We start from the raw sequence: 21,462 nt of genomic DNA, 5'->3' as shown, positions 1-21,462 counted from the left end.
CTGTCAGCAGCTTCAACGCATATTCTAAACAGCCCTTCATCCCATAAGGATCAAAGTCTTTTTCTAACACACCTGTCATGTTTTTCACTGTGTAGCACTTTATCTGTTAAAAACAGTTGCAAGCTTCAGATATTTTACAGGTAAATATTTGTATTCAAGTTGTCATTGAGTTTTCACACTATTTTAGCTTTGGGTTTACACAAAAGTACTGTTATAAGTCAACGTATTCAAACGTGGGCACCTGGCTGTAGGTTTTACCCCATTTCATGAATATTCTTAAGTAAATGCTTCTCTGGCAGTGTTACTCAACGTGCTTATTTCTTAACAGATACTAGATTACCAAGCTCTTTTAGTGTATTTTACTCTAAAGCACTGAATTTTTAATAAACCTGCAATTTTTCTTTTTAGTCTCACAGCAACATTAGTTTAAAATGTTTTTTTTTAACTGTTTACTTCCAGAAATTCGCTATTTTACAGTTACTCATAGAACCAAGTGGTGAAAAGAAAAAGAAAATTGATGATGTGTCAGGATTAATAAGTCTTTCTTCAGAAAAACTGTTATTACTCCTGTCCTCCTGTCTCATCCTCTATTTAAAATTAAATAGGAAGATGTATTTTTAGGTGGTAACTTAAACAGAAAAGTTTCTTTTTCCTGATAAGTTTACTCTTATTTAGTGATTTTGCAATTAAACGTGTATTATCTTTCAAGCAAATGAGTAACTTTTCAACTCTGTGAATAGTTGAACAGTATCTTTTAAAAAGTTTCTAATTTTTCATTTTGTACCTCCTGTTTGAGGAATTCAGTGAATGGAAAATGTCCTGGTAAATGCCTTTCTGCATAAATACCTTAATTACTTTTTAAATGCAAGATAACAGTGATTATTCAGCTTTGAAGAAGTTTGTTAACTCAAAGTTCGTCTTACAGAAATAAAGAAAAACGTTTAATTTCACTCAAAAACCTAAAACTGAAGTGAAACTGTGATCTCAAGTTTCCCAGGAGGGGGCAGTGTTTAGCTTTCTACCAGCAGGAGTCTATGACGACTTCCTGTGACGTTCGGTTGATATCCTGTTGTTAGCCGCTTAGCTTAAAGTTAGCTTCGGCTAAACTCGGTTAAAATCAACATTTCTGAACGGTTGAAGCGTAAACGTGGCGTTTTTTCAACAAGCACGACTTTGTAGCATGAAACATGAGTTTTCAGGGACATGTGGCAAGTTACATTTAGTGATTTTAAGCACAGCGAAGGCTCCGGTTGCACCCGAGCTCATTTCCGACATGGAGGAAGTGACGTAACACGTCACTCATCCGGTCGTTAGCTGTTAGCTTAAAATTAGCATCGCTAGCGTTGTTCAAAAACATCATTTAATGACGGATTTTAAACTCAGACGTGGCAAAAATCCAGCAATTACACTTTGAAGAACTTAAGCAGCGTATCAGAATACAGCTTTTAAGCGCTTTTCAGCTTTAAAAAGCAGATTTTATTCCCTATGAAAAACGAGTTTTCATTTCCGGGTCACTGACTGACACGTCTCTCAGCCAATGAGAGCGTTCCACGGCCGCTAATTCAACCAATCACGCAGCGTTTTCCCCAGCTAGCATGTTAGATTTATCTGAACAAGTCCGTCAACTTTTTCGTCTTTTAAACTGTCAAAATGCACTTTTTTCTGTTACAAGTGTCACGAATCAAGCTCTGAGCTGCACGGAGTCGGCGCCCCGGCATGAAAAACGTCTTTCCCACCATTTAAAACAAACTCGTTCGAACCTTTTCAGAACCGAGCCGGTACCAGAACCACGTCTGAACCGTCTTTAAACAGAATAAAGCGTTTCCACACAAACCCAGCTTTAGTTACACATAACAGACGTACAATTTCAGCTTTCATAAAGACATATGACTCACAATTTCAGCTTCAAAACATTGCCAGCGTAAACATGCAGCGTCTAGCTCCAAGCGCGCAGCTTCAGCACGCTGCAGTCTGCTATTTCTCCATGCCAACATGAAATATCAATTATTACACGCATACACAGTCCATTTATGAGCACGTTACGGGCCACCAAATGTAGTATGACATATCCTGAGATATATTCATACATTAAACGGGTTCACTCATCTTTCTGGACTGGATGATGCCGTGCTTTGAATTTAACAGAAATGTGGACGTGAGACGTTAATTATCTTTGACTCACCAAGCGAGTGGGTCATTTATTAACAGAATCAAGTTTAACACATCACACATTTACATTAATTTGGCAGAATATGAAAACAACAACATAATTAATCAGCTTTACAACCAGGAAAACCATACGGCCATGGTTTTCCGTTGCTTCACCACAGACATTAATGAAAACATCTGGATTAATTTTCTAGCAGAAAGGAGAGTTTAAAGATGGAAAATTGAGATTTATCTTACAGAGAGATGTGTGAGGGAATTTGTCTGTTTAACCAGAACGTGCACGCTCCTTCGGAAATCAGCTTGTCCCACAGTACACTTTTGGTGAAGGTCGACTTTTACCTTTTCTGAAGATAGATCAGTTCCGGCGTGGAGTCTCACTTCCAACCACTGTTCAGCGTCTCAGTGAGAACAGCCAAATACCTCGAGAGCCGTGCGAGGTTATCCAAACAGAAGTTATAATTCCCAAAATCGTCTCTGGTTCAGCTTGTTTGGCTTAGCAGCATCCATGAATGCCTGCGTTTGCATTCAGGTACTCCCAAACTCTCTGCATTCTGGATCCCAAAACTCCTGAACTCTTGCTCCCTCCTGCTCTTAACTCCACTTGAACTGCTGCTCCATCTTCAAGACTGAGCTTACAGCAGCTTCAAGACTGAGCTTAACTCTCCACCAGAACTCTTCTGGAACTCTTCTCTTTGAACTAGGAAGTGCCAACCTTTTTATGAAGGGTCACTTCCGGTTCATTTGAGAGCTTTTTGATTGGTGGATGGACCAAAGCAGAGGTGTGGTTTGTGATGTAAGGTGTTATTAAAAGTCAAGGAAAAGATTCAAATTGTTTAAGAACAGACAGAAAGATATCATGGCTAAACCAGACTTCGTGGAGCCACCTCTCCTGTATCTCGCTGTAAAATTTAAACATGACATTTCTTTTCAGTAAACTTTCTAGTTGACCGAAGCTTGAACTTTAACACACTTACAACTTTGCTCACTTCAAGCAGACGATCAAGAAATTGAATCATTACTCTCTAACGTTCTCTAACTTGATTTCACTTTGAATTGAGGACTAAAAATCATTACTACTGTTTAAGTAAATAAAAATGAGTAGTTCACTTCAACATGTAAACATTGTTTGAACTAACACAATTTGATTATCAAACATTTGTAAAATAGTAATGATCATAGAGAATTGTCTTTTTCCACTTGATTAATTCAAGAAAGAAAGTCTCAGGATGGGTCAAACTGTATTTCTGGATTCAAATCAATGAAATGACAGTTTCTGTCCACCTGGTCAGTTTTGACATCAGGCCTAGTCCACTACACGTCGGCGGTAATGACACCCGGTTACGCCAATGGGAGGTCACTAAAATTAATGTTGCTTTGGTGTGTGACTTTGCTAAAACCATGTCGGACTCCGTAGTTTTCTCTGGCTCCCTCCCCAACCTGACCAGCGATGACATAATTAGCCGTATGTCGTCGTTTAACCGCTGGGTGTCCAGGTGATGTTCTGACAACGACGTGGGCTACATAGATAACTGGAGTTCTTTCTGGGGAAAACCTGGTCTTATGTGGAGAGATGGCATCCATCCCACTTTGGACGGAGCCGCTCTTCTTTCAAGAAATATGGCTGATTTTGTTTATCCCCAAAATTATTCACAACCCAGGGTCCAGTCCAGGAAGCAGAGTTATAGTCCTCCACACCTCTCTGCTGCTCCTCCTGTTACCCACCCACACCCACATTGAAACAGTGTCAACTCGCCCACGGCTCAAATTAAATAAACCAAAAATCATCTCTAAAAATATAAACCATAAAAATCTGATTAAAATAAACACAGTTACTTTACCAGAGCAAAATCATAAATTCATTAAATGTGGATTATTAAACATCAGATCTGTTTCCTCTAAATCCCTGTTAGTTAATGAACTGATAACTGATCATCATATTGATTTATTCTGTCTGACAGAAACTTGGATACAACAGGAGGATTTTGTTAGTATAAATTAATCCACTCCTGTTAATTATTTAAATTTTCATGTTCCTAGAACAACTGGCCGAGGTGGAGGAGTGGCTTCTATTTTTCAGTCAGGATTATTGATTAACGCCAAACCAGTTATTAGTTATGATTCTTTTGAATCGCTGTCCCTCAGTCTTTCTCATCCAAAATGGAAATCAGTAAAGCCACTTTTATTAGTTGTTATATATCGTCCACCAGGTGCTTACTCTCAGTTTTTGTCTGAATTATCAGAATTATTAACTGACTTATTATTAAATACTGATAAAATCATCATAATGGGTGATTTCAATATTCATGTGGATGTTGAGAGTGATAGCTTAAGCATAGCCTTTAATAATTTAATAGACTCATTTGGTTTTACCCAAAATGTCCGCACATCTACTCATTCTTATCATCACACTCTTGATTTAGTTCTGACCTATGGTATAGAGATTAAGGACTTGGTAATAGTTCCTCAAAATCCTATTCTCTCCGACCATTTTTTAATAACCTTTGAGTTTACATTAAATGACTACACAGTCACTGAGAGTAAATTTCATCTCAGCAGGTTCTTATCAGATAATGCTGTAACCAAATTTAAACAATCTCTTCCATCAATGTTTTCCTCTGTCTTGCAGAGTAATGCATCAGAGAACAGAGACTTATATCATCTAGTAGATCATCTTACAACTTCAATGTAAACTTCACTTGATAAAATTGCTCCACTGAAAAAGAAAGTAATCAATCAGAGGAAACTGGCTCCTTGGTTCAATTCTGAGTTACGTACTTTAAAGCAGGCATCTAGAAACCAGGAGAGAAAATGGCGCTCTACTAATGTTGAAAAATTTTATTTAACTTGGAAAGATGGTCTGCTAACATATAAAAAAGCTCTCTGTAAATCTAGAACTTTATATTACTCATCTTTAATAGAGGAGAAAAAAAATATCCCTAGGTTTCTGTTTAGTACTATTGCTAGATTAATTAAAAGTCCCATTTCTGTTGAACCATGTATCCCTACAACTATAAGTAGTGATGACTTCATGAGATTCTTTATAAATAAAATAATTTCAATTAGAAAGAAAATTCAAACCATCCTTCCTTCTACTATCTCTAGTCCCCTGTCAAATGAGGCAACTTTAAAAATTTCACTAGAGCCTGATTTATATTTGGACAGTTTTTGTCCTGTTGAGCTCTGAATTGTCAAAAATAATAACCTCATCCAAACCATCCACATGTCTGCTAGATCCCATCCCAACCAGACTGTTTAAAGAGGTATTTCCACTAATTAATGTCCACATTTTGGATCTACTTAATTTGTCTTTAATGGATGGTTACGTACCACAGAACTTTAAGGTTGCTGTAATTAAACCTTTACTTAAGAAGTTTGATCTTGATTCAGAAATTCTGGCCAACTATAGACCTATATCTAATCTAACTTTCATCTCAAAAATTCTAGAGAAAATAGTTGCAGGTCAGTTGCGTGAACATCTATAAAAGAAATAATCTGTTTGAAGAGTTTCAGTCAGGGTTTAGAGCTCATCATAGCACAGAAACAGCACTAGTAAAAGTAACTAATGATATTCTCATGGCCTCAGACAATGGATTTGTGTCTATACTGGTCCTGTTAGACCTCAGTGCTGCATCTGATACAGTTGATCACAATATTTTACTACAGAGGCTTGAATATGATATTGGGATTACAGGAACGGCTCTAAAATGGTTTAAATCATATCTATCTGATAGATTCCAGTTTGCAAATGTAAATAATAAATATTCTTCATACACCAAAGTTAGTCATGGAGTTCCTCAGGGCTCTGTGCTTGGGCCAATACTCTTTACTTTATATATTATTCCATTAGGTAAAGTTATTAAACAGCATGGGATAAATTTCCATTGTTATGCTAATGACACACAATTATATTTGTCCATTAAACTAAATGAATCCAATCAGCTACTTAGACTACAAGCATGTCTTAAATACATAAAAACCTGGATGACCCTTAATTTTCTCCTGTTGAACGCTGACCAAACTGAGGTTTTGGTTTTTGGACCTGAGCACCTTAGGAATTAATTTTTCAGTCTTTCTCCCTCCTTAGATGGCATTAATCTGTCCTCCAGCTCTAATGTTAAAAATCTTGGTGTTATTTTTGATCAGGACATGTCTTTTATCTCCCACATTAAAAACGTTACTAGAACTGCCTTCTTCCACCTGTGTAATATCACTAAAATTAGAAACATCTGATCTAAAAATGATGCAGAAAAACGGGTCCATGCATTTGTCACATCTAGACTGGACTATAGCAAAGGTTTATTATCTGGGTGTCCAAATACTTCTTTAAAACTACTTCTGTTGATCCAAAATGCTGCTGCTAGAGTCTTAACTGGAGTTAGTAGGAGAGATCATATTTCTCCAGTTTTAGTTTCTCTCAATTGGCTCCCTGTCAAATCCAGAATAGAATTCAAAATCTTACTTCTAACCTACAAAGCTCTCAACAACCTAGCTCCATCTTATATTACAGATCTTATTGTTCCATGTTTTCCAAACAGAGCACTTCGCTCTCAGACTGCAGGTTTACTTGTGGTTCCTAGAATTTACAAAAACAGAATGGGAGGCAGATCTTTCAGTTATCAGGCTCCTCTCTTGTGGAACCAACTGCCAATTTCTGTCCGTGAGGATGACACATTATCCAGTTTTAAAACTAGGTTTAAGATTTTCCTTTTTGATTAATCCTACAGTTAGAGTCGGCTTGGGTTTCCTGAGCTGTCCCTTAGTTATGCTGCTATAGGCTTAGACTGCTAGAGAACAAACACCACAATTTTCACTCTGCTACTGTCTTTACTTACTCTGCTCAACCTGTTTTGTATTTGTAATTATTTTTTCTATCCTTAACATGTGTTTTTTTGTCTTTCAGATACACCTGGACCTATACCTGGACCTATACCTGGACCTACTATTCTGTGTTCGACTGTTTCTCCTTCCTGTCCTTTCAACCAGCCAGTCAAAGCAGATGGCCGCTTGTCCTGAGCCTGGTTCTGCTGGAGGTTTCTTCCTTTTAAAAGGGAGTTTTTCCTTTCCACTGTTGCCACTGTGCTTGCTCAGGATGGGAGACTGCATCGAAGCCAAGATTCAACTTGTCTGCTGGATTCCTTAGATAGAGAACTTTACTAATTGGCTTTTATGTACGTGAATGTTTCTGTAAAGTGCCCTGAGACAACTTTTTTGTGATTTGGCGCTATATTAATAAACTGAATTGAAATTGAATTGAATTGACTGCCTGTGTGTCTCAGACACAATATGGATGTTAAAAGCAGTGCTTTGGTCGTCATGTCCTGTTTCATTATTCTTAAGGTAATTACATGGTGAAAACACACCAGAACAACTCTGTAAGATGTTTACCTCTTTTTTTATCAGCAGATGACGCTGATGTTGTTTTTGTGCACCTTCCTATTAATATTCATAAGTTTTGTCCAACAAGGTTTAAAATTGGCGGGATGCCAACCCGCGATGGGGAAGTCTTGCATGGTTAGAAGATTGAAAGACCACAAGATTGTATTAACTCCAGTTTTAGGAGTTTTATTTTGCTTTTGTTTGAATATGCATTCAGTGCATATTATGTTGTGACTCATAAAGTAGCATGGAGCCTAAGAGTCAAGAGAGTAGCTGAAGCTAAATGCAGTGAGACATTATTCTTTGTTCGTATTATTTGTTATTATTCTTTGGTGATTATTAAGCATGGAAATCCAGAGGCTAAAGTTGGAACAATGCCATGTTAAATTCTATATGTGTTGTAAAATTTGTAATTGTATTTTGGATCATTATTAGGTTAAAATCAGTGTACATTTTGATGTTCAAACCAGTTACTATGCAGCTAAATCCTGCAAAGCTTTAAAAAACAGTTGATTTATCCTGTTTAATATATCTATATCTTACTTGTCTTCATCAAAGTGAAGGATGGTAATGTGAAATGGTGAAAATGGTAATGTGTTGAAGTTAATTTTTACTTGTCAGAAAAGAAAACACTTAAGTAATGCATTAATATTGATTAATATTGGGTGGCTGTGGCTGAGTGGTTAGAGCAGTCATCCTCCAATGCAAGATTTAGGGGTTTGAATCCACCAGCATTCACATGCCAAAGTGTCCCTGGGCAAGACACTGAACCCCTCATTGCCTTCGATGTGTGTCCCATTGGTGTATGAATGTGATAAAGCACTGATTAGTCTCTTTAGAATGATTTGTTCAATTAGCTTTGTATAGATTTAGTAGAGTGCAGTATGAATGGGTAAATGAGGCACAGTAATGAGTATCACCTACTGCAGCTTTTTCCTCTCCAAGATGGCCGCCAACCAGTACATCTGAAGATCGTCATCTTGATGAGACTCCTGACTACTGAAGGCTGCAGCTAGATGTTACTCATCGCCGGAGCATTTGCCACTGATGGTACACTTTGTCTTTGGCCTGTGTTTATCTCTTGTGCTTTAAACTAAAAACCTTTTCCTGTGGTTACAGCTTACCTGCCTCCGTGGATCCCTTCGTGCCTTGGTCTTCCTCTGCTTCTGCACCTTGGTTATCGCCATGCCTTGGTTCCCCTCAACTCCTCTCTCGGTCCCTTGTGCCTTGCCTTCCAGCTACATGCCTTCTTGCTTTCTCATCTGGAGTCCACCTTGGTTCCCCTTCGACCATCAACTGGATTGTAAGACAGGTTCACTGGATTAACATCATCTCCTCATATTATCCAGCCAGAACCCTCTGACCCTCTCCTTCCTTCTCAGGGTCCCAGCTGATCATCCTTTGCACTGTAAATAATAAACACTGTCAATTTGTATTCCTGAGTCTCATCTCATTTTCATGGTCTCGTATCGCTCTGGGTTCCTCGAGTTGTAACAGAAATGCTCCGGCCAAACAATTCCCAGAATGAGACCATGGATGAGCAGACTTCTCCTTCCCAGGTGGAGCACATAAACAAATTGGAAGAGATGCTCCAACGAGTCCTCAATCAGCAGTTACCTTCTTAGAAGAACATGCAGGAGCTCGGAGGTATGGTCTTCTCGATTAATCAAAAACTTGCCTCTCCTCCTTTTACAGTTTCCTCCACTCCTCCGACATCAAGTTCCCCCAGAACGGAATCTGTCCCTGACACCTCGTCCCAATAGGTGATAATAAAACTGTCAGAATATTTCTCAGGAGACCCTGACCACTGCGGGGATTTCTCCTCCAATGCAAGCTTGTATTCAAGGGAGCTCCTCAACTCTATGCTACAAGTTTTTCCAAGATCACTTACTTCATCAGTCAACTCAAGGGCGACGCTCTCAGGTGGGCCAATTGTTATTTACACTCCCACGAGTTAGAATCCATTCCCTTTGACTCATTTCTGAAAGAGTTTTGTAGGATTTTCGACTGTCCCTTGCGGAAACCCAATGCCGTAAAGCGGCTAGGATTACTTCAAGGCCAACGACCTGTCGCAGAAAAAGGCCTCGAGTTCCACATCCTCGCTGCCCAGACAACTAGGAATGAGTCTGCCTTACAAGGTACCTTTTTAAATTCCCTTTCTGAAATTATCAAAGACCAGATCGCTGCTCGAGACGAACCTGAGGGGTTCGATGAGCTTGTGGACTTGGCGGCCGCCATTGACGAGCGCTTCCGGGAACGTCGACGTGAAAAGGACTACAACTCCCATCACTTCTCCACTTCCAGTCAAAGTACATCATTAGGTGAGCCTCACATGTACAAACCAACTTTCTACTACAAATCCCAGATGCCCGACATTTCCGGGTTTAAGAACCCTTGTTCGGTTTCACCATCACAATCCGCCTTGTCACCTGATCCCGAGCCCATGCAAGTGAATCACATTCGTAATTCTAGCATTTATTGTGGTAATCCAGGCCATTTCCTTGCTAAATGTCCGCTGTGGGGAAACAAAAACACCCACCAGTAAAAAGGGAGATACTGGTGGGTACTTCCACTCTTTCTCTCCCCAGTCCGACTCGAATTATCCCCTATCTTGCAGTTTGGTCAAAAACGCCTGTCTGTTTCCGCCTTGATTGATTTTGGCGCAGAGCAGAATTTGATCAGTTCTGACCTGGTAAACAAATATTCTCTCCCTAGCCGAGAGATCCCCCCCAGTGTCCGTCTCCGGTATTACTGGTGACAATTTAGCTCAGATTCGTTTCAAAACCACTGATATCCATCTCATTATTTCTGGTAACCATCATGAAACATCTAGTTTCTTCGTGTTCGACTCCTCTAGACCCCAATTGATTCTCGGCTATCCTTGACTTAGAGAACACAACCCAAACATTAATTGGGAGCTAGATCGTATGGAGGGCTAGAGTAATAAATGTCTTAAACATTGTCACTTTGGTCCGCCATCTCTACTCATTCTAGTCCTGAACCCCCCGGTGAGGAGATAGATCTTTCCAACGTTCCCTCTGTTTTTCACAATCTCGCTCCTGTCTTTAGTAAAACAAGAGCTTTATCCCTTCCTCCTCACAGACCGTATGACTACGCCATTGACCTGTTGCAGGGCACTCCTCTCCCCACTAGTCGGCTCTACAACCTCTCTGGGCCAGAGAGGGAGAGTTGACACAAACCAGGGTTTTTGATTCAAAATAGCCAGACACAGGAGTGCAAAAATAAGAACAGTTTTTATTTATTAAGCTGCTGGAGTCTCAGGATCCAATTTCAGTAACAGGTCTTTGCAGACAGGTGGGGTGAGAGCCACCTGTCAGATTTTAAAGAGATGATCTGGTGGGAAGGCAGCTGCAAAAGGAGGCCTTTAATGCTGTGAACAATGGGGCAATGCAGGTTTGTGGTCCAAAGGGCAAAGCAGGGGTCAAACACAGGGAGTCAGTGGTACAAGGGTAATCCAAAAGGGTGATCCATGAGTCGTGGTCATAGGCAGAAGAGGAGATCGTTACCGAGGTCAGATATGCAGGCAAATCCAAGAGGGGTAGGCAAGGCAAAGAGTCCAAAAACAGGCGGGGATACAAGACAAGGCAAGGATACAAGATACTATGATTGAAGGCTTCACTATCAGGGACCATGAGTGGTGTAATAATTCAGCACTGGTGGAGAGGGAGAATGGAGTTTATAAAGGGTGCAAAGCAGGTGAACTAGATGAGCTGAACAGGTGAGTGGAATCTGGGCTGATTGCTGTGATAGGCTGAGGGAGTGTGGTGAACTGTTAACTGACAGGAGCAGATGTGAGCAATGACAGGAGCTGAGGGATTAACAAAACATGAAGGAGAGGGGCAGAAAACATGGCATGTCATAAAGGGGCAGGGAAGTGAGCAGATTGGGGGCCAGCGGGGGCCACTGATCACAAGAGTATGACAAAGTATATTAATGAGTTTCTAGACTCGGGTATTATAAGCCCTTTCACTTATCCTCTGGGGACAGGGTTTTTCTTTGTCTCCAAGAAAGACAAAACCCTGAGACCCTGTATTGACTCTCGTGGTTTAAATAACATCACAGTAAAAAAACAAATACCCTTTGCCTCTAATCGACTCCCTGCAAGAGCAGTTCTAGTCTGCTACCATATTTTCCAAGCTTGATCTTAGGAATGCTTATCACTCGGTTCATATAAGAGAAGGTGACGAGTGGAAAACAGCCTTCAGGACACCACTCGGTCACGTTGAGTATCTAGTTATGCCATTTGGTTTAACCAATGCTCCAGCTGTCTTCCAAGCCCTTGTTAACGACTTACTGAGAGACTTTATTGGGGACTTTTTGTTTGTTTACCTGGACGACATACTCATCTACTCCTCTAACGAGGCTGAACACACCAGACATGTTTGTACTGTTCTCCAACGCCTCTACGAGAATAAGCTGTTTGTTAAAGGCAAAAAATGCGAGTTTCATGTGCCCACTGTCTCCTTTTTAGGTTTTATTTTTGAAAAGGGCCATTGTAGAACTGACCCTGATAAGACCTGGGCTATGGTGGATTGGCCAGTTCCTGAGACCAGGAAACAATTGCAAAGTATGTTTCCTGGGCTTTGCCAATTTCTACAGGTGATTTGTTAAGGACTACAGCCATGTGGCAGCACCTCTGTCTCAGCTCACCTCTACTGCTAGAACTTTCAAGTGGAACCCTGAGGCCGACCTTGCCTTTTCTAAGCTTAAAAGACTGTTCTCTTCCACCCCGATCCTCTGTCACCCTGATCCTAGGTTACAATTCATCCTGGAAGTGGACGCCTCTGACACTGGAGTGGGGGTGGTCCTGTCTCAACGGCACCCGACGATAATAAGGTACACCCATGCGCTTTTTTCGCACGCCGTCTTTCACAGGCCGAGATAAATTATGATGTGGGCAACAGAGAACTACTGGTGGTTAAACTGGCCCTGGAGGAGTGGTGTCACTGGTTAGAAGGCAATGAGACACTGTTTCTGATCTGGGCTGATCACAATAACTTGACCTACCTTCGGGATGCTAAACACCTTGCTCCTAGGCAAGCACGTTGGTCATTATTCTTCAACCGCTTTAATTATTCCCTCACTTTCAGGCCCGGATCTAAGAACATCAAAACCGATGCTTTCTCCCATCATTTTTCTCCCCCTGATGTTGTTGAACAGGAGGACAGCATCATCCCGGCTTCTTGTATTGTGGGAGCACTCACTTGACCAATCAAAAAGGAGGTTCGAGAGGTTCACAAGAATGAACCCGACTCTGGTTCTGGTCCACCAGGCACTCTCTTCGTTCGTTCATCTATGAGGTCTAAGGTATTGGACTGGCTACACTCAAATAAATTGCCTTGTCACCCGGGCACCTCTCGTATGTTTTCTCTAGCTAAGAACCACTTCTGGTGGCCCACTCTCTCCTCGGACGTCAAATCCTTCGCCGCAGCTTGTTCCACGTGTGCTAGGAACAAGACCGGTAACCAACCTCCTGCCAGCCTTCTTCTTCCCTTACCCACGCCCAGCCATCCATGGTCCCACATATCGGTGGACTTTGTCACGGGTCTACCCCCTTCAGACCGTAACACTACAATCTTCACTGTCATTGACAGATTCTCTAAGGCGGCACATTTTATCCCCCTCCCTAAACTCCCTTCTGCCTTTGAGACAGCTCTTATCCCTATCCAACATGTGTTCAGAATCCATGGTATCTTCTCTGACGTGGTCTCAGATCGGGGACCACAATTTATTTCTTAAGTTTGGTATTGTTTTTGCAATACATTGGGGGCCTCTTCCAGCCTTACGTCAGGGTACCACCTCCAGTCTAATGGCCAGACTGAACGAGCTAACCAGGAGCTCAAGGCCACACTCCAGTGGTGGTGGAGAGGGACCCATATGCCTGGAGCAAACACCTGGTCTGGGTCGAGTATGCCCATAACTCTCACAAGTCGGCAGCAACAGGTATGTCCCCGTTTGAGGCCTCCCTCGGTTATCTTCCTCCCTTGTTCCCCAGCCAGGAGAATGACGCCACGGTGCCCTCAGTGCAATACCACTTCCGTCACTGATACCATGTCTGGCATCAAACCAAGGCTGCCCTGCTTCGCACTGAGGCTCAAACAAAGAAGCACGCCGACCGCCATCGATTGTCCGTACCCTCTTACAAGGTAGGCCAAAAAGTCTGGATTTCCACTCGTAATATTTCCTTGAAAGACACTCATAGGAAACTGGCCCCCCGCTTCATCTGTCCTTTCCCAGTTCTCAAGATCATCAACCCGTCAACATTCGAACTTCAGCTCCCTGCGTCCCTTATGATCCATCCGTACCTTCCACGTCTCACAAATTAAACCTGTTGCTGTCAACCCGCTGTGCCCACTCTCTGACCTCCCTCCCCCTGTCCGACTGATCGACAACCACCCTGCCTTTATGGTAAGGTCCATTCTGGATGTCCATCATCGGGGTAGGGGCTTCCAATACCTGGTCGATTGGGAGGGTTACGGGCCAGAGGAGCATTCCTGGATTCCCCGTTCCTTCATCCTGGACCCAAGCCTCATCTCAACCTTCTTCAGGCTGCATTCTGAAAAATGCCTCAGGTCGCTGAGAGGTGCACCTTGGTTCCCCTTTGACCATCATATGGACTGTAAGACAGATTCACTGGATTAACATCATCTCCTCATATTATCCAGCGAGAACCCACTGACCCTCTCCTTCCTTCTAAGGGTCCCAACTGATCATCCTCTACACTGTAAATAATAAACACTGATGAAGCCTTCCGGACCAAAGGCAAAAAGTTTCAGCACAAAAAAAAAGAAACTGTCCAGATGACCTGACTGAAAAATGTTGGATTATATACCTGGATTACTGCAAATGGACTTTGTTGTTTTCAACCAGTTTGACAAGACTGTCAACAAGGAAGAGGGGGCATACCAAAGAGACCATCTTATCACAAGCACAACTGGTTTGTTCCACTTTAGAGTAAGCTGTTGGGGAAGAATCAGTTTTGCTGTGTGTTTCCTTGACTGATGAAGCCTTCCGGACCGAAGGCGAAACGTTTCAGCACACAAAAAAGAAATTGTCCAGATGACCTGACTGAAAAATGTTGGACTGTCAATTTGTATTCCTGAGTCTCGTCTCGTTTTCATGGTCTCGTATTACTCTGGGTTCCTCAAGTCGTAACACACAGATTGTAGTGTAAAGTGCTTTGAGTATCTTGATCAGATTGAAAGGCACTATATAAGTACAGTCCATTTATCAGTCCATTTACCATTTACCATTTATTGTACGCTGTTAAATGCTTGTTGGTTAACAAATAAAGTAGACACAATCTGGATGTTAAAAGCAACACATTGGTCATCATTGCTCTCTCCTGTTTTATTATTCTTCAGAATCCAAAAAAGTTCAATCTGGTCCTCTGGATATTCAAAAAATCAAAAAAACAAAACAAAGCAAAAAAATACAGAAACGTTTCGTCTCTCATCCGAGAGACTTCCTCAGTCTGAGGTGCTGTTTTCAGCTCAGTCTCTTAAATAGCACCTTCTCAGAGTGGATCAACCAGTTTGCTGCTGTCAACCAAAACCAGCTGATCACATGCTCAAGAAGGACCATCAGTCTAACAATGGATCATTAGCACACTGATGGCTGTTTACTATTCACACAGGGCTGAGTGATACTAGCAATCACAGCATTGTAAGAGGGGGACAGTTGAACCCGGAGGCCTCCACCCCTGTTTAATGATGGACGATTTCTTTTCACAAAGATGGCCTCCTTTACTCCTCTCTCAAACCATCGTTCCTCTCTGTCCAGGATGTGAACATCTTCATCCTTGAAAGAGTGACCGCTGGCCTGGAGATGAGTGTAGACCGCAGAATCCTGGCCTGATGATGTTGATCTTCTGTGCTGGGCCATCCTTTTGGCCAGTGGCTGTTTAGTTTCCCCGGTGTAAGACTGATCACAGCCCTCATGACACTGAACAGCATACACAATATTACTCTGTTTGTGCCAGGGGACTGGATCTTTGGAATGTACCAGTCTTTAATGTATTTTGGGGTTTAAAAGCCACTGGGACGTTGTGTTTAGAAAATAAACGTCTCAGTTTCTCTGATACTCCTGCAACATATGGAATGACCACTGGTCTGGGTCTGGGTTCCTCCTTTTCACCTGATGGCTGGCTGGAGTCCTGTTTGGGTTTCTTCTCTGCTTTCAGGAAGGCCCAGTTAGGATATCCACATTGCTCTAGAGCCTGTCTTGTGTAGGATTTCTCCTTCTGCCTGGCTCCTGAGTTAGTGGGGACACTGTCTGTTCTGTGGAATAGATTCTTGATGATCCTAACTTGTGCTCCAAAGGGTGATGGGAGTCAAACTGCAAATACTCGTCTATGTGGGTGGGTTTGCGGTACACCTCAGTTTGCAAATGTCCTCTATCAGAGACTGAGACCTCACAGTCCAAGAAAGCCAACCTATTGACATGGCAATAATAAACTGATTCTGATTCTTTGTCTGCTGGGAGAATTATGATGTTTTTGTCCTTGCTAAGAGTGGTGAGTGCATCCCTCTCCTCTCTACTGATGTTGGAAGGTGGTGGTTTGGCATTGCTGAGGCAGGCTGAAACTTTGATTCTGAGCTGTTCTGCTTCCACCTCTTTAATTTTGTTGTTGCGGATGGCTGACTCAGTAGCTGTGATCATCTCCACCAGAGGAATTCTACTTGGTGCAACCGCAAAGTTCAGTCCCCTGGCAAGAATCTCTGGCTGGGTGAATTATCTGTCAGATAAATTCTTCACCCACTTTTCTGTCTCCCTGGCATGTAATTGACTACTGGAGTGTTGTCCTGCACTGAATGTGTTGTAATTGGAATAGTGATGGTGTTGATGAGCTATTAGTAAGTTATACTTGTTTTGTTGTCGAGTCTTGAACTTGACATGCTGTGCTAAGCGTGCCTGATCTGTACAGTCCAACACTTGCTGAAGTGTGGTCTGATCTAGACACATAGTTAGTTTCTGTCTAATATGCTCTTCTTTGGCCTTCAAGGCCTCAATAGACCTCAATAGACTCAACAGACCAATTTTACTATTGAGGCCTTGAAGGCCAAAGAAGAGCACATTAAACAGAAACCAACAATGTGTCTAGATCAGCAGCAGGACCACGCTTTCCACAGAGCAACAGTGGCAACTCTTGAAACTGTGCCTGCAGTCAACCTACTTCACATATGGGGAACAATATTATAAGCAGAAACATTGGTGTGCTATGGGGTCTCCAGTTTCTCCTATTGTGGCCAACCTGTACATGGCGGAGGTAGAAAAGAGAGCCTTGACGTTTTTCAGGGACACCACCAAGTCATTGGTTCAGGTATGTTGACGACACCTGGGTTAAAATTAAATCTTAGGAAGGCCAACATTTTACTGACCACATCAACTCTGTGGATAAATACATCAAGTTCACATGAGAAAAGGAGAAAAAAATGGCAGGCTGGCTTTCTTGGACTGTGAGGTCTCAGCTTCTGATAGAGGATATTTGCAAACTGAGGTGTACCACAAACCCAGCCACACAGACCAGTGTTTGCAATTTGACTCCCATCACCCTTTGGACAAGTTAGGAGTCATCAGGACTCTGTACCACAGAGCAGACAGCATCCCCACTAAATCAGGAGCCAGGCAGAAGCAGAAATCCCACACAAGACAGGCTCTAGATCAATGTGGATATCCTAACTGGGCCTTCCTGAAAGCAGAGAAGAAACCCAAACAGGACTCCAGCCAGCCATCAGGTGAAAAGGAGGAACCCAGACCCAGACCAGTGGTCATTCCATATGTTGCAGGAGTATCAGAGAAACGTCCCAGTGGCTTTTAAACCCCAAAATACATTAAAGACTGGTACATTCCAAAGATCCAGTCCGCCGGCACAAACAGAGTAATATGGTGTATGTTGTTCTGTGTCAGGAGGACTGTGATCAGTCTTACATTGGGGAAACTAAACAGCCACTGGCCAAAAAGATGGCCCAGCACAGAAGATCAACATCATCAGGCCAGGACTCTGCGGTCTACACTCATCTCCGGGCCAGCGGTCACTCTTTCAGGGATGAAGATGTTCACATCCTGGATAGAGAGGAACAATGGTTTGAGAGAGGAGTAAAGGGGGCCATTTTTGTGAAAAGAAACTGCCCTTCATTAAACAGGGGTGGAGGCCTCCATGTTCAACTGTCCCCCTCTTACAATGCTGTTATTGCTAGTATCACTCAGCCCTCTGAGAATAGTAAACAGCCATCAGTGTGCTAATGATCCATTGTTAGGCTGATGGTCCTTCTTGAGCATGTGATCAGCTGGTTTTGGTTGTCAGCAGCAAACTGGTTGATCCACTACAAGAAGGTACTATTTAAGAGACTGAGCTGAGCACAGCTCCTCAGTCTGAAGAAGTGTTTCGGATGAAAGATGAAACGTTTCTACAATTTTTTTGTTTTGTTTTTTTGAATGTTCAGAGGACCACACTTAAATTTTTTTGATTTTTCTACCTGGATTATTGAGCATGCATCAGGATAATATAATACAAGTATTTTAATAATCAGATAATTTGTCAGTGGAATTTATGAAAGGCACACAAAATCTGATATCCTGGACATTTCAGCATTAAACTATTTTTTTCAGATCCTATTTGTTAATCAAATTCTAAAATTTGCAATTTAAAAAAAAATAAAAATAAAACATTTGTTCTATTAACTTTTGGCCCACTTACTGTAGGTCCCTCACATGGAACTAACCTCATTAAGCTAGCTGCGCTGAGAGTTTTCACTTTTCACCATATGTTTCTGTCATATCCAACAAAGTTCAGTCAGGTCCTCTGGACGGTTTCTACTTCCAGAAACCATCCAGAGAACCTGACTGAACTTTGTTGGATTTTTATACTTGGATTATTGAGCATGAATCATGATGTTTCTTTCTTACTGCTCCATTATGAACAAACAATAATTCACTGAACTTTGCTGCATCAGCACCAGTGCTTTTGTCTTTTTCCTCTTCCCTCTCTGCTGCACCTTTCCTCTTTGGTTGTTTCTCTCCCTTCATTCTACAAGCTTTAAGACCCAAACTGGAGAAAAGATGGACGTACAGAAATGCGTGCTCTGCGCACAAACATATAACCCTCGAGAGCGAGTGCCAGTCCATGGGGGCGGGCGTGCAATTTGTGTGTCACTGCTCTGCTCAGTCTGCTAACAGACACAGCCTCAGAGGGAGACAGGAGGGGCGGGGGATCCTCAGTTAGACCTGATTGAGCCCGGCACAAGAGCGGCTTGTTTATTTAAAATAATCAAGCACGACCCAAAACAAGCCTTTAGTCCAGTCCCTCAGCGGGCACTAAACAGGGCTAGGCCACTGGGAATTGTCCCGGCGCTCCCGATGGCCAGTCCGCCTCTGCTTACAATGCTGTTATTTCATCACTCAGCCCTCTGTGAACAACAAGCAGCCAACAGGCCATTAAAGACCTGTTGTTAGGTTGATGGTCCTCTTTTTACATGTGAATAGTTTATTATTATTATTTTTTTACCTGCATCACAGGCTGTGTGTGTGTGTGGGTGTGTGTGTACAAAGGCTGACCTTTGGCGTCACATTCCTGGAAGGAAACAGAACCTTCATATTTGGTCATCAGGCCTCCCCCACACGAGAAGCACAGAACTCGACCTGGTTCTGTCTGGTAAGAGCCCAAAGGACAAATTTTACATGGCCGAAACCCATCAGGAGAAAACTGGCCTGCCGGACACTGACCTGTGTGAGAGACAATAAATACATAAATAAAAAAGGGAAGGGGTGGGGGGGGGGGGGGGGGAGAGAGAAAGAAAGGCACAGAGAGAGAGAGAGAGAGAGAGATTAAAATGTGATTATAAAATGGCCAGTTGTAGTGATACCTATAGTCCTCAGCTTGGCTGTGAACATCTCTAATGCAGAGAATACCTTGAGGTTCCAAAACCAAATGGCTCCCACTTTACCACTGTCCATAAACATCATAAACAGAATTAAAAATAAGGAGAAGCCCTATAAGTAGTCTAACATGCATTGAACTACCTTCACTTTGTAGCTAGATAGATGTGTACTTTATTGTCCCCAAAGAGAAATTTGTCTTGAACATGATGTGCTAAACAAAGCTTCTTCCATAATTAAATACATTACAAACTATAAAATCAAAAAATATATATTGCTCAATAAACACATATTGCACATTCCCACATACATAGTACATTCTAGTAAATGAACGAAACAACAAAGCAGACCAGAGCATCAGCAGCATGACAAATGACTATATGTCTACTTTTTTTCCAAGATGGCTGCGCTCACCCGAGTCACAGCTTCACAGGCTCCCGGTGAACTCAATCTTTTTTTGTTCTTGTTTTCTTTTTTACCTTTATTTGCACCTACAATGCACATCCACAGTATGGGTATGACCGCAACACACTTGTGGAGTTTTCTGTGTCGCTGCCTTGGCATCGTGCTGTCATGGTTCAGTCCTTCCAGTCTTGGGCTCAGACCTGTCATGGTGGATGTCTCCATGATCCTCCATCTCCCTGCACAGACCAAACTCTATGGACCCGTTCAGTTCTGGGGGGAAACCTGGATGTTCTCTGTCTGCCGGACCCGGTTCTGGAGGGCTGTCTGGGAGGGCAGCTGCTGTGATCATTGTTACCATTGGGCTGCTGACAGGACCTGCTAACTAGACCTGCTAACCTGCTAATGCTGCTAACAAGTTCCTCCGTCTGCCTGATCAGACCAAACTCTGCGGAACCCGCTTGGTTCCGCAGGGGAACCTTGGATATTCTCTGTCTGCTGGACCCAGTTCTGGAGGGCTGTCTGGGAGGCAGCTGCTTTGGTCCTTATTATCATCATGCTGCTGAAGGGATCTGCTAACAGTGCTAACAACACCACACCGTTAACCGATCCATGCCGCTAACAGTAAAATGGTGCCAACAGGACCATGTTGCTAAGAGAAACCTCATTGCTAGCCGAACCTCACTGCTAACAGTATCATACTGCTAACTGGAACATGTTGCTAAGATAACCTCACTGTCAACAGAACCACTCTGCCAATAGGACCATGCTGCTGTAAATGTATTTATTTTTCTCTTTTGGAGGCTTGTTTCTGTATTTTTGTTGCATGCTTTGAATAAGTCCTGGTTTATGTTAGTTTAGTTTATGTTAGTGCTTGCATTAAGTGTGTAAATTATAGCCAAACAGAACCTATGAGAATCGTGCTATTGTTGTTCAGTGTCTTGTTTTGCACTATTAGTGACTGGCATATATCTTAGATCTTTTAGCGTACCGTTTGGTGTTCATTTAGCATATATCTTAGTTTATATCTCAGATCCTTATTTACTGTTTCTTTTTACACTTTATATTTTTGCTACTGTTTGATGTAACTGGGACCCTGTGTACACAATTTTGTTCCACTACATGAACAAGATGCAGTGGTTAATTTGACTCGGATCCTGTCGGAACACGATCGGGGAACGCTCTCATTTTGACCGCGTGCATACCGGCAACTGTTTGCTTGGATCCGACAACTCAACTCTCAGCCCATAAAAGTCCAAAATCATTGCACATTTTTATTTTGATTATTTATTAAAAATACATCGAGAGGAGACGTTGCCCAATCTGTGGGGTGGATATTACTGCTGCAGCAGGCACACAGCTTGTGCACACGCTCCTAGTGATAAGCATGCTCACACAGGTGTTTAGATTCAGGTGTTTATCAGATACACACTCAGTTGGGTTGTGGTGGCCATCAAATATATATTGTATTACCATGTACTATATAAAATACTTTCTAATGATGTTAAAAGTATCATTATATATGTTGTTTGTTGTTGTGGTTACTCGGTTTTGTCTTTTTTTTTCTTTCCGCAGGTCTAGAGGCAGACTTCAATGATGTTGATTTGTGTTCTTTAT

General features: G+C 42.2%; 1 protein-coding gene across 1 annotated transcript in view; it reads right to left on the bottom strand.

The window, feature by feature from the left end:
- Positions 1-21,462, bottom strand: part of scube1 (signal peptide, CUB domain, EGF-like 1) — a 491,162-nt gene that overhangs the window by 23,870 nt on the left and 445,830 nt on the right. The window contains exon 21 of the mRNA XM_037695765.1: positions 19,123-19,290. Coding sequence (XP_037551693.1) covers positions 19,123-19,290 — 168 coding nt within the window. The remainder of the gene's footprint in view (positions 1-19,122; positions 19,291-21,462) is intronic.

Source organism: Nematolebias whitei, chromosome 22, assembly GCF_014905685.2.
Source record: "Nematolebias whitei isolate Nwh7 chromosome 22, NemWhi1, whole genome shotgun sequence".
In the NCBI taxonomy this organism is placed as follows: Eukaryota; Metazoa; Chordata; class Actinopteri; order Cyprinodontiformes; family Rivulidae; genus Nematolebias; species Nematolebias whitei.
This window is presented reverse-complemented; position numbering and strand designations above follow the sequence as displayed.